At 42.3% G+C, this 14,622-nt stretch overlaps 1 protein-coding gene across 11 annotated transcripts in view; it reads right to left on the bottom strand.

The window, feature by feature from the left end:
* The window catches only part of SP5 (Sp5 transcription factor), a 71,097-nt gene that overhangs the window by 19,608 nt on the left and 36,867 nt on the right, over window positions 1–14,622 (bottom strand). The window contains exons 1-3 of one of the 11 annotated variants that reach the window (XM_027558033.1): window positions 13,541–13,672; window positions 4,380–4,410; window positions 3,465–3,501 (exon numbers count right to left, since the gene is read on the bottom strand). The exons of 1 other annotated variant lie outside the window; for it this stretch is intronic. In XM_027558033.1, coding sequence (XP_027413834.1) covers window positions 3,465–3,480 — 16 coding nt within the window. In that variant the 5' untranslated portion in view covers window positions 3,481–3,501; window positions 4,380–4,410; window positions 13,541–13,672. 9 more of the 11 variants (XM_027558054.1, XM_027558042.1, XM_027558064.1 and 6 more) reach the window with 9 other exon arrangements.

Consider the following 14,622-nt stretch of genomic DNA (forward strand, 5'->3'; position numbering starts at 1 on the left):
AACTAAGATCATGGCATCTGGTCCCATCACTTCATGGCAAATAGATGGGGAAACAGTGACAGACTTTTTTTGAGCTCCAAAATCACTGCAGATGGTGACTGCAGTCTTGAAATTAAAAGACGCTTGCTCCTTGGAAAAAAAGTTATGACCAACCCAGACAGCACATTAAAAAGCAGAGACATTACTTTGCCAACAAAGGTCCATCTAGTCAAAGCTACGGTTTTTCCAGTAGTCATGTATGGATATGAGAGTTGGACTATAAAGAAAGCTGAGTGCTGAAGAATTGATGCTTTTGAACTGTGGTGTTGGAGAAGACTCTTGAGAGTCCCTTGGACTGCAAGGAGATCCAACCAGTCCATCCTAAAGGAAATCAGTCCTGAATATTTATTGGAGGGACTGATGCTGAAGCTGAAACTCCAATACTTTGGCCACCTGATGTGAAGAGCTGACTGATTTGAAAAGACCCTGATGCTTGGAAGGATTGAAGGTGGGAGGAGAAGGGGACGACAGAGGATGAGATGGTTGGATAGCATCACTGACTCAATGGACATGAGTTTGAATAAGCTCCAGGAGTTGGTGATGGACAGGGAGGCCTGGTGTGCTGCAGTCCATGGGGTCGAAAAGAGTCAGACATGACTGAGTGACTGAAATGAACTGAATTGATATTTATCAAACATGAGCCTAAAAACAAAATTAATTTAAACTTACTTTTCTGAGACTGTCTTTGCTATATTTAGAGAGACTTGCAAAAGTCAGTGAGGTATAAATTTTGCTTGCCAATATTGGTCTATGTCTAAAGAGGCATTTACTTAAAGAGTAAAAATGGGAATAAAAATTGTGTCATACATTTTATAAAAGATAAAATACGATTATGGAATAAAATATAGATACTATTTTATCAACCTCAAAGAGTTGAGTTCTGTGGGATTCCTTTAGCCATTTTCCCCACACATCTATGAACTTGAAAGCTTGACCAAATAACCCAACAGATCGAAGGTCCAACATCTATAAGACTTTATCCAGCATTAAAGATACACTTTACTTTTACTGCTGAAAATGGTTTGTTAATTAAGTGCCATTTGTTGGGTAGACAAAATCTCTGACACATGGGATCCATGAGGAAAAAAGGAAATGAGTTATTTGGCCTTTGGGTACAGATAACTGTGAAACTCCTGGTTTATGAAAGTTCATACACTGCTTGTGGCTCAGATTAGAATGAAGAATCCATCAGAAAATCAAGGCAAAGAACTGGTGGGGAAAGAAAACGCCAAGATTTCCCTAATCCAACCTGGATAGAACCTTTCAGGAAATTCCACTTGCCAGTCAGACCGTGAAGCTAGAAGAAGGGTGGGGAGTAGAATGCAGGCTACGCTGAGAAAATCCATCAATTCTGTGGGTCAGTCACACTGTTGCTCAGCAAAGGTCCCCCATGGTTTTCTGTGTTCCTACTTGATCTTTTACTTTTTTTTCCCCCCAGAACTGGCTCTGTTTACCTTCAACTCTCGGTGAGACTGGGCTTCCCTTGTGGCTCAGATGGTAAAGAATCTGCTTGGGTGAGCTAGCTGAGTTACAAAGCCATGCACTTATGAAGCTTACTGGCTATCGACCTATCCCTCCTTCTGCTGCTGCTAAGTCACTTCAGCCGTGTCTGGCTCTGTGTGACCCCACAGACGGCAGCCCACCAGGCTCCCCCGTCCCTGGGATTCTCCAGGCAAGAATGCTGGAGTGGGTTGCCATTTCCTTCTCCAATGCATGAAAGTGAAAAGTGAAAGTGAAGTCGCTCAGTCGTGTCTGACCCTCATCGACCCCATGAACTGCAGCCTACCAGGCTCCTCCGTCCATGGGATTTTCCAGGCAGGAGTACTGGAGTGGGGTGCCATTGCCTTCTCCATCCCTCCTTCTACTACCCTACTCCAAATAATAACCAAACCAAACCCAAACTCTTCTCTACAAGTGAAGTGAACAGAACATGATCATACTGCTCTTGCAAAAAGTAGTTTGATAACCAGATGCAATTATTAATGAGATCAAGAGAACCGGCAACCACTTAGGCTTTCCGGGTGGCACAGCACTATAGAATCCTCCTGGCAATGTAGGAGATGTGGGTTTGATCCCTGGGTCGGGAAGATCCCCTTGAGTAGGAAATGGCAACCCACTCCAGAATTCTTGCCTGAAAAATTCTAGGACAGGAGCCTGGTGGGCTCCAGTCCATGGGGCTGCAAAGAGTTAGACACAACTGAGCACACATGCACGCTGCTTTTCTATCTTGGCCCAGATTGCATCTGATTTACCCCTGGGGTTTAACTACCTCAGGATATGGGTTACCCCCTTGCTCCAGTTCCAGCATTGCTTATTACAGTCTATGAACACTGGGGTTCATAGACACAATATTTATTTTCATTAATAGCTACTAACTCTCATTATTAAAGTTATATCATATTTCCCTCAAAGACTAACATCTTCTTAGATTTTTTATTTAAATATTTTCAGCCATGTTAATAGGATACATAATATACAATTACATTTAGATTAATATAGTTAATGGGGCATTTATCTTTTCCTTGTTGTCTATAACATTTACTCTGAAACAAGCACAGATTCTGTCATTGATCTGTAATTTATTACCTTCTCTTTAATATAAAGACATGTATTTACTACACAATTTGCAAAAGTCAAAGTGAATCCTAATTTTAATTTTCAGCTTTGACAGTATATAAGTTAAAACATATGTTGTATAAGGTATATTTTCCCCAGCCAATAATATTCAGAATACTTCAAAATAATTTTGATTTGAATAGAATTCTACTAGAAGTGTACTACCAATTTGTCAATAATTGAACCTATGAATGTGTTTTATGACCAACTTTCAAAATGCAATTTTTCATGGAATAAATAATTGATTTTTTTTCAGTAGATAGATGATTATGTCAGGAAGGACTCTGATGGTTTACCAGAATCAGTGCCTTGAACAAAACAGGTACTTAATATTTAGCTACTAAATTGAAACTGGGCAACGATTCTTTCAACACCAATCTCTTCAACTAGTTGGGGTGATTATTTTCCTTATTTAGTAGTAATTGTTCTTCTCATAGTAAATAAAAATCTGATTTTAAGGTAAATATTCCTTTAAAATGATATTCTCAAAGAAACGAGCAAGTATCAAAGTGAAACAAGAATGAGCAATGAAAGTTATATAAGTAAAATTCAGAATACTTGGCATTTAAGCAGTTGAGAAATAGGTTTGAATATTATCTATACCCCTACATTTTTTATCAAAATTCATTTTTCATTTAAAATGTCCTCTTATCTACGAAACAGTTGCTTTGACTGAAGCAAAAGCTAAGTGCTAATCCATGCATTTCTGGCCTTTCAAATTTAATTGGGTGACAAATGATTGCATTATCTACTTCTAATTGCTTAAAAGGCATGATAGATCAGATGCTCAAGGAGAGACATTGTCTTACTCTGACATTCCTTCATTTGGTTCAATCATCACTTTTTCTGAAAGAGAAGAAAAAAAACTCAACCCAGTATTTTATCAATAGTGATGTTCTTAATAGAAATTCCTGACTGGCAAATATTTAGCATTGTTTGAGTGACAGGCAGTATAATAAAGGATTTAATTGCTAACTCAACCACACTCAACCATTCCTACAGACTATCTTCTTAGTACTTAGGACAAAAGGGTGATCAAATATATTCTTTTAAAGTAATAAATCATTTACCCTTTGGATCAAACACTAGCAATCTCCCATTCTGTCTATCTTTTGATGCCTATGAGAGAAGCAGAAATAAAAACTAGCATTATCATTATTATTTTAGCTTGAGGTACTTGAATAATTTATTCACAGCCTTTATATGAACATTTTTATTATCTAGGCTAAAATATAGGGGGCTTCCTGATAGCTCAGTTGGTAAAGAATCCACCTGCAATGCAGGAGACCCCGGTTAGATTCCTGGTTAGGGAAGATCCATTAGCTGGAAAAGAGATAGGCTACCCACTCCAGTATTCTTGGGCTTCCCTTGTGGCTCAGCTGGTAAAGAATCTGCCTGCAATGCAGGAAACCTGGGTTTGATCCCTGGGTTGGGAAGATCTCCTGGACAAGGGAAAGGCTACCCACTCCAGTATTCTGGTAAAGAATCTGCCTGCAATGCGGGAAACCTGGGTTTGATCCCTGGGTTGGGAAGATCTCCTGGACAAGGGAAAGGCTACCCACTCCAGTATTCTGGCCTGGGTTGCAAAGAGTAAGACATGACTAAGTGACTTTCACTATCAGGCTAAAATATAATTTTATACTGAGGTCAATTATTCCAAAACTATATAAATTGATGGTAAGAAAGAACTAGAGCATCCTAAAAATTACTTTATATTCTCTTACCTTTACAGCATATGTCCTGTCTAGATGATTCCTGCAAAAACCCAAAATATTTACTTTGTAAGTCTTTAAACATTTTTATAAACTTGGAATATAAATAAAACAGAATGCACAACTTAGTCTGTCAGCAGGGCAGTAAGCATGTATTCTGGTATTGTTTTTAGTAGCATTATTTTCATACTAAGTGAAAAACATTATTCCTCTGGATTATGAAATCTGATTTTAAAAAAGCATAAAGAAATTAAAGCTTCCTCTTCCCATTTCACCTTGAAGTGAAGTGAAAGTTGCTCAGTCATGTCTGACTCTTTGCAACCCCATGGACTATACAATCCATGGAATTCTCCAGGCCAGAATACTGGAGTAGGTTCCTTTCTCCAGGGGATCTTCCCAACCCATGGATTGAACCCAGGTCTCCAGCATTGTAGGCAGATTCTTTACCAGCTGAGCCACAAGGGAAGCCCAAGAATACTGGAGTGGGTAGTCTATCCCTTCTCCAGTGGATCTTTCCGACCCAGGAATCAAACTCGGGTCTCCTGCCATTGCAGGCAGATTCTTTACCAACTGAGCTATCCGGGAAGCCCTGGAGTATATGTAAAAAAGAGCTATAGGGATAATTTTGCAAGTTAGAAAAGTGATGTACTAAATTAGCCTCTAATTATGTTACCTTTTTGGTTTTATGTAACTCGGACTCTAGATCTGGATCCAAATATGGTTATGATACAGCAAGTTAAGGGTATCACTTTCCTACTCAGCTGACCCCAGAAACCACAAATTCAGTGTGGCATGTGTTTACAACACTGCTTTCCTTTCCCCCTTTAACAAAGAAAAACATGTGAACCAAACTACCTGCCACACTCTAGTTCATCTGTGTTATGAAAAACACCTTTATAGATGTATATTAGCCAGAACAAGTTTTTCAATGATATCTCAAGATGCAGTATTTTTAGTAAAATATTTCAAAAAACACATTTAGAAATAAACCTTTGATTTTTTCCAAAGATATAGTTTAAAATATAATTCTTACCTGATAAAAGTTCCCTTATGAGTTTACCAATACTTACAAGTTACAATGTTTTCTCTTGGAATGTTTTATCTTTTTAAAATTAGCCTATGTAGACTGATTTTCCTATAACTTAGGTCTTCATATATCTGAATAAATTTCATTCTAATTGTAAAGAGAAAAATCAACTTTTAAGTTTTTTTTTAAATTCACTTGCCCTTTCCTCCCCAACAGTCCCCATATTCCAAGCCAGGCTTTCTGGAACATAAAATTCAGGACCAAAACTGTAGACAATAAAAAGAGAAGCTTCATTACTTTGCATTAAGTTTTTCTCTTTTTAAATGTGTCTTAAATTCTGTGGACAGAGGAGCCTGGCAGGCTACAGTCCACCAGGTTGCAAAGAATCGACATGACTGAACAGGCACTACTACTGCTGTTCCATCTCTGACAGCCTTCAAGACAGATCCCCGCACAACAGGCAGATGTCACCCCTACTGATTGCTAAGCTTACCTGAAGCTCCACCTTCAGTCTGGAGTGGCCACCCAGGAATACACTGGGAGGCCCTTCAAGTTGCTAAACGGACTCTCCCGTGCACGTCCTAGGGTCTTTGTTCATCTACAGAACGGTACAGCATCTGTGTGCAGGGGGCATTCCCTCAAACACTAGGGTGCCACTAAAGACGCCGTGGGTAAAAAGGATGAAGGACGCCTGATACAAAATGGAGTCAGGAAGCCACACAGTGGGGTCCTCATGCATTCCCACTGGTCTCAGTATTCACTATCAGCAGGAAGAAAGAAGATTCCCACACACCTTAGCAACAGCAAACTCCCCACCACTTGGTGCCAACAAGAAACCGCCACAACTCTGAATTCTCATTCTCCTCCAGTGAGCTTTGGTTCAAAACAACCCTCCCTAGCTCCCTCCCAGAACCTAATAAAAGCCAGCCTCCAAAAAAACATACAAGCACCCCAATATTCACTGCAGTACTATGGCCAGGACATGGAAGCAACTTAAATGTCCACCAACAGGGGAATGGACAAAGAAGATATGCTACATATATACAATGGAATATTAGTCATAAAAGAGAATAAAACCATGCCATTGGTTAGCAACATGGATGGATCTAGAGATTACCATATTGAGTAAAGTAAGTCAGACATGGAAAGACAAATATATAATACACTTATAAGAGATATCTAAAAAAAAAGAGGGTACAGATGAGCTTATTTATAAAACAGAAGTAGAGTGACAAATGTAGCAAACAAACTTATGGTTACCAAGAGATAATGGAGGGAGGGATAAACTGGGAGATTGGGACTGACCTATATATACTACTATATATACATAGATAACTAATAAGAATCTGCTATATAGCATATGGAATTCTCAATACTCTAACACCCCTTATGAGAAAAGAATCTAAACAAGAGTGGATACATGTATGTATATAACTGATTCAATTTGCTGCACACCTGAGAGCAACACAACATTGTAAATAAACTATACTTCAATAAAAAATTGTTTTAAATGGGCAGAAGACCTAAATAGGCATTTCTCCAACGAAGACATACAGATGACCAATGGGCACATGAAAAGATGCTTAAAATCACTAATTATTCGAGAAATACAAATCAAAACCACAATGAGGTTCCACTTCACACTGGTCAGAATGGCTCTCATGAAAAAATCTATAAATAATAAATGCTGGAGACAGTGTGAAGAAAAAGGAACCCTCCTACACTGTGGTGGGGATGTAAACTGGTGCAGGCACTATGGAAAACAGTATGGAGGAGCCTTAAAAAACCTAAAAATAGAGTTACCATATGATTCAGCATTTCCCATGATGTACTCTGCATATAAGTTAAATAAACAGGGTGACAATATACAGCCTTGACAAACTCCTTCTCCAATTTGGAACCAGTCTGTTGTTCCATGTCCAGTTCTAACTGTTGCCTCCTGACCTGCATACAAATTTCTCAAGAGGAGAGTGAAAAAGTTGGCTTAAAGCTCAACATTCAGAAAATGAAGATCATGGCATCTGGTCCCACCACTTCGTGGGAAATAGATGGGGAAACAGTGGAAACAGTGTCAGACTTTATTTTTCTGGGCTCCAAAATCACTGCAGATGGTGACTGCAGCCATGAAATTAAAAGATGCTTACTCTTTGGAAGGAAAGTTATGACCAACCTAGATAGCATGTTCAAAAGCAGAGACATTACTTTGCCAACAAAGGTTCGTCTAGTCAAGGCTATGGTTTTTCCTGTGGTCATGTATGGATGTGAGAGTTGGACTGTGAAGAAGGCTGAGCACCTAAGAATTGATGCTTTTGAACTGTGGTGTTGGAGAAGACTCTTGAGAGTCCCTTGGACTGCAAGGAGATCCAACCAGTCCATTCTGAAGGAGATCAACCCTGGGATTTCTTTGGAAGGAATGATGCTAAAGCTGAAACTCCAGTACTCTGGCCACCTCATGCGAACAGTTGACTCACTGGAAAAGACTCTGATGCAGGGAGGGATTGGGGGCAGGAGGAGAAGGGGACAACAGAGAATGAGATGGCTGGATGGCATTACTGACTCAATGGACGTGAGTCTGAGTGAACTCCAGGAGTTGGTGATGGACAGGGAGGCCTGGCGTCCTGCAATTCATGGGGTCGCAAAGAGTCAGACACGACTGAGCAACTGATCTGATCTGATCTGATGATCCAGCAGTCCCACTCCTGGGTATAGATCAAGAAAAAAACTCTAATTTAAAAAGATACATGAACTCCAATGTTCACAGAAGCACTATTTACAAAAACCAAGACATGGAAGCAATTGAAATGTTTATCAACAGATGAACAGATAGAGAAGATGTGCTACATATATACAATGGAGTATTACCACTCAGTCATAAAAAATGAAATAATGTCATTTGCGGCAACATGGATGGACAAAGAGATAATCATATTAAGTGAAGTCAGTCAGACAAAGACATATCATATGCTATCACTTATATGTGGACTCTAAAAACATGATAAAAGTGAACTTATTTACAAAACAGAAAGAGACTCACAGACATAGAAAACAAACATGGCTACCAAAGGGGAAAGCAGGGGGTAGGATAAATTAGGAGTTTGGCATTAGCAGATACAAACTTCTATTCATAAAATAAACAATAAAGCCCTACTCTAGCATAGGGAACTATGTGCAGTATTTTATAATAAACCATAATGAAGCAGAATATGAAAAAGTATACTGTATGTACATGTATGTGTGTGTATATATCTGAGTCACTTTGCTGACACCAGAAACTAACACGACATTGTAAGTTAACTATACGTCAATTAAAAAAAAAAAAAGTTGGGCTCTTGAGTAAAGACACTGGGTCCATATTCCATTCTGCCGCTTCCCAGGTAAGCCTGGGTGAGTTAAAACTTCTGTAGGCCTCAGTGCCTCCATCTGTAAAGCAGGGGTCACAGCGGTGCCAACTTCATTGGCTCATTATAAGCATTAAGTAGGATGATCTGGGAAAGGGGTTTAGTACAGAGGCCGGCACCTAGGAGGGACATGGTAGAAACAACTTGATGTTTTATCCAAAGGAAAAACTGAGATGATGTCTTAAGGGGCTGATTAAGATTGCTTAGGGAAACAAAAAGCAGGCTTTGCTGTGATTGAGACAAGCAGGCTAGCTCTAAGGACTTTTAATTAATCAATCACATAAGCCCTAAAGTAATGATACTTGCTTAGAAAGATCACTGACTCCAGGGAAAAAGCAGAGTAATTGAGAACACAGGTAAAGTTAGAGCAGAGACTGATAATTTGTCAGAAAAAGGTACAGCCATCACATAAGTACGTATTTTTCAAATGTACTTAATGTCTCTTAGCTGTATGAGCTTGAACTCCCAGTTGCAAGTTCCAGAAACCATGCTCAAGGTAGCTTAGGCACAAACAGGGAAGCCCTGGCTCGTAGAATCCAGGAGTTGAATACACAAGCTGTGTGGAGTCAGGACACAGTGGCTACAGCTGTCGTCACGAGAGTGTGGCGCTTAAAGTGGGGACTTTCCCTTGCTCATCTCTCCTTCTCCTTTCACATGGGTCTTATTCTTCTCTCTCTCAATGTAGACAGATTTTCTACACATGATGCAAAACATAGCTCCCAGCAATTCTTAGGTTTTATCAGATACAGCCCTAGCTTTTAAGGAAAAATTGACTGTCAACAACCAAAACCCCAGTCAACAACTCAGTTAATTCAGCCAGTTTTTTGGGCTACAAAGAACAGATAAATTTAAGCCATTTAAGAAAAAAATGTACTAGTACTTAACGTACTCCATGTCACAGAAATTGGTCCTTGGTAAATATTAACATTTATTAAATGAATAGAAAAAGAAGAAATGTAACAAGTGAAGTGAAAGTGAAAGTCGCTCAGTCATGTCCAACTCTTTGTGACCCCATGGAATATACATGGGGTCCGTGGAGTTCTCCAGGCCAAAATACTAGAGTGGGTACCTTTTCCCATCTCCAGGGGATCTTTCCAACCCAGGGATTGAACCTAGATCTCCTACATTGTTGATGGATTCTTTACTAGCTGAGCCACAAGGGAAGCCCAAGAATACTGGAATGGGTATAGCCTATCCCTTCTCCAGAGGATCTTCCTGACCCAAGAATCGAACCGGGATCCCCTGCAATGCAGGTGGATTCTTTACCAACTGAGCTATCAGGGAAGCAACGACAAAGTAAAGGAAAAGAACATATTAAACTAGAGCTTTGCAATATGGTAGCCACTCACCATATGTGGCAACTGAGCACTTAAAACTGATTAGTTAGATTTGAGATATGTACATCAGATTATAAAGACTTAGTACTGGACTTCTTTGGTGGTAAAGTGGATAAGAATCCATCTGCCAATGCAGGAGACATAGTTTTCATCCTTGGTCTGAAAAGAGTTCACATGCCACGAAGCAACTGAGCTCATGCGCCACAACTAGAGTCCACGCCCTAGAGCCTGAGAGCTGCAGCTACTGAAGCCCTCGTGCCTAGAGCCTACGCTCTGCAGCAAGCGAGGCCACCGCAGTGAGAAGCCCATCTACTGCAAGTAAAGAAAGCCTGCGGGCACCAATGACGGTCCAGCACAATGAAAAATAAATAATAAGAAAACCTTAAAAAGACTTAGTACCAAAAAAAGGTAAAACATCTCATATTTCATTATAATAAAAAATTGAAAGATAAATATTTTCTTCATCCTACATGTGTAGCTATTTCATCCTTTTGTGCTATTTGTTTTTATAAATTACCTTTTATTTGAACAGGCAAAGGGAGAGTTACAGGTAGACAGCTACATGCTCAGGCCCTGAAATTGTGAGAAGAGACAGCTAATTAAGCACCATCCTCAAGGATGGATGGGTTTCCTTGTGCTTTGGGCTTCCCTTGTGGCTCAGCTGGTAGAGAATCCGCCTGCAACGTGGGAGACCTGGGCTTGATTCCTGGGTTGGAAAGATCTTCTGGAGAAGGGAAAGGCTACCCACTCCAGTATTCTGGCCTGGAGAATTCCATGGACTATACAGTCCATGGGGTCGAAGACGAACACGACTCAGTGACTTTCACTTCCATCCTAGAGGAGCTTAATGGGGAAAGCGGGCAGGGAGGCTAATATTTCACTGCAAAGTCTCAAGTGTGTATAAAATGATTTCAGTGATCATCTTTCACTTACATTCATATTTAAAGGTGACTACCTATAAATTTTATATATTACCTTTACAGCATAATACAGTGCGAGGAATTCAGACTCTGGAGTCAGACTGCCTATGTTCAAATCCCAGCAAATGGTGTGATCTTGAGCAAGTTCCTTAATCCCTGTATGATTCACTCTCCTCAAGTGTAAAATGACAAAAATACTGAAAGGGACAGGGTGATTAAATAGTTAATCCCATTAGGGGATTGTAAATAAAGAAGTATGGGAGATTCCTGTAAATTAATGATCACTCAAGAAAGTAGGTTTGCTTAGCAACAAAACCATGCAACAGAAGCATGAGACATGTCCCAAAACAATAAAACAATGGTGGAATGAGACCCACATTCTGCCCAGTGAGCTCAGCAAGTGAATGAGTCCTAGGACACATTCTTCTGTATGCAGAGGAAACAAAAATATAAGGAAAAGGTGACATAATAAAATGATGATTATGAGATATGCCATATGTTAGTATAGGTGGTGCTAGAGGTAAGGCAATGGCACCCCACTCCAGTACTCTTGCCTGGAAAATCCCATGGGCAGAGGAGTCTAGTGGGCTGCAGTCCATGGGGTCGCTAAGAGTCAGACAGGACTGAGCGACTTCACTTTCACTTTTCACTTTCATACATTGGAGAAAGAAATGGCAACCCACTCCAGCGTTCTTGCCTGGAGAATCCCAGGGATGGGGGAACCTGGTGGGCTGCCGTCTATGGGGTCGCACAGAGTCGGACACGACTGAAGCGACTTAGCACAGCACACCACTTTTTGCTCATTTCCACTGCATCATGACAATCCCAATCTGACCACATGGGGACAAAAAAACTCCCCTGCCAGATGTGGAGGACCAACTGATGCTGGAAACCTGATGTCTACTCAAGAATGAAGAAGAAAGTGGTCGTCTGTCCCTCCCTACTTTTCCTTTGACTATAAAACTGTAGACTACTTAGCTCTGGCTCTGGTGCCCTCTCCAACTTGTCACCCTCAGAAGCATCCTATTCTAATAAGTCACTTCTTATCTATTACTTTGTCTCTTGCTGAATTCTTTGTGTTGAGACATAAAAAACTGGAGTTCCTTGAAGCCTCCAAAATGCCACCCCACAGTTTCAGTACTACCTGCTTTACAGAGTACTTCAAGGATTAATATAAACAGCTCACAGTACTAACCACTCCAACTCTTCCTCCTCCCAGACAGCCCTGAAGCTGAACTCTGACTTAGAGTTCTAAGTGCACAACTGAGCCTGGACAGGGCAATGAAGGGGGAGAAAACGTTGCAGATTGAGCCCAAATGGTGGGGTGGGGGGGGTGGGGTGTGTGTGTGTGTGTGTGTGTGTGTGTGTGTGTGTGTGGTGGGTAGTGGAAGTTCTGGAATTCTGGAATGATGCAGCTGAGTCCCTACAAAGGTGTTGGAATTCAGCTTTGGTAAACCCAACACTTAAAAAGCAGTGCTGTTGTTTTCCTGAGAGTTAAGACAAAACTTCAAATACAAAAAAAAAAAAAAATTAACATGGAGGATTTGGGGATCATTTGTATTTAGTTTTAGGAGAATGAAACAAATCAAAAGACACTTTCAGTGTCTTTCTCTATTTTTAAAAAGCAACTTTCAGGACTCTCTTCGGGGTAAAAACATACTCGTCCATTTCACTTATGCCCTCTGGGAAGTCAGACAATTTATAATTACGCCAGGTATTAATTTAAAACGCTACCGGGGCACAGTGTAGTTTGAACAGGAGCTCGATTTTGGAAGTTTCAAGTCAATTTGATTATCTCACAGAAGAAGGAAGACTGGATCTTAGAAGTGATCCATTGTCCAAACCTATCATTTTGCAGAAGATGAAAATAAGGTCCGGGGAGATTAAATGATTTGCTCAAATTCCAAAGAAATTTCTTCATGGCTAAGCAAGTAGTCTAGCGAGTAATGAAGTATTAATCACAAGCCAGCTGAGTCCCTGCTCCTCCTGTTTATTGGCCATTTAGCTGTCTTCCCCCCACCTCCGCCTCGCCCCACAAAAGTTAGAGGAAAAAAAAGAGGGGCGGGTGCCTGAGGACCGAGGGAAGGAGCCAGAAGCCCTGGGATGGAACGCGGCTATTTTCATTGTTTTTTGGGGGGTAAGCAGGGGAGGGAGTTGGCATGTGCGAATCGGCAGGTCAGAGAATGGTGGTGTAGATGCGCCTGTCAGAACCGCTTAGCTATCACACCCACAGGGACACAAATATCCCTTCCTCAGCGCCGAACTACAGCCAGAGGAAGACGCCAAAGTACGAGGTGCACCTCCGGTCGCGCGGCCCCTACCTTCTCGTGCGCTGCCTGGGCTGTGGTGGGGCGCCAGAGCCCGAACCTGGAGCGGTCAGAGAAGTTGGCGGGTTCAAGCGCCGGGCCTGAGGGAGTCCGAGGTAAGAACTGGGTCAGGTTGCTCGCAGAGATGGGGAGACGGCGACCGTGCTCGGTGCGGCGCCTCTTACCCGCCTGTGGCCCCCTCACGCGGAGCATCGGAAGGGTTGACATAGAAAGCTAGCCCAGCTCCTACTTCGCTCGGTGTTGGGCGCGTGGAGCAGCAGACGTCGCGTCGCCATGGAGACGAGACGGCGCGCTAGCGCGTGCGCGGTTGGAGCAGAGTAAGCTGAGAAGGGGCAAGGGGTAAGGGGCGGGGCGAACCTTGGGCAGGGCTGACGGGGCGGGGCAGGGCTGAGGGGGCGTGAAGGGGGCGGAGCGGGATCCAGGAGTCTAGGAACTTGGGCAGCTCACGTGCCAGGGAGCCACGGGGTCGGGGTCCTACGGAGTGCATACACTGTCCGACGCTTCCCTCATAGCTCAGTCGGTAAACTATCTGTCTGCAATACAGGAGACCCGGGTTCAATTAATGGGTCTGGAAGAGCCCCAGGAGAAGGAAATGGCAACCCACTCCAGTATTCCTGCCTGGAGAATCCCACTGACAGAGGAGCCTGACAGGCTACAGTCCATGGGGTCGCCAAGAGTCGGACACGTCTTAGCGACTAAATCACCACCAGTCTGACACATTCGTTTGAGAGTCCTCACGTTCACCAGTTACCCTGAGAAGGGCAGATTGGAGGGGGATTGATTTCCTTGTCCACATCTGATCATGTTTTTGGTGAGGAGAGGGGAAAAGGCTAGGTGGCCACCTTTGTGTTTTAAACCTGTGGAGTAAAAGATGAGTTGGGAGAGAGGGTTGTCCCTGGATGTGGATGAACAAATGTCCCCTGCAGGATTTCGTCCCCTAACCTAAGATCGCCCCGGGAAGGTTATAGGTTTCCTGGCATAGCGGGGGGCGATCTCTGGAACGCGTTTCCCTACATCAGGTGCTGCTGCTGCTGCTAAGTCGCTTCAGTCGTGTCCGACTCCATAGACGGCAGCCCACCAGGCTCCCCCGTCCCTGGGATTCTCCAGGCAAGAACACTGGAGTGGGTTGCCATTTCCTTCTCCAGTGCATGAAAGTGAAAAGTGAAAGTGAAGTCGCTTAGTCGTGTCCGACTCTTCGCGACCCCATGGACTGCAGCCTACCAGGCTCCTCCATCCATGGGCTTTT

The sequence above is a fragment of the Bos indicus x Bos taurus genome, chromosome 2 (genome assembly GCF_003369695.1).
Source record: "Bos indicus x Bos taurus breed Angus x Brahman F1 hybrid chromosome 2, Bos_hybrid_MaternalHap_v2.0, whole genome shotgun sequence".
Lineage (NCBI taxonomy): Eukaryota > Metazoa > Chordata > Mammalia > Artiodactyla > Bovidae > Bos > Bos indicus x Bos taurus.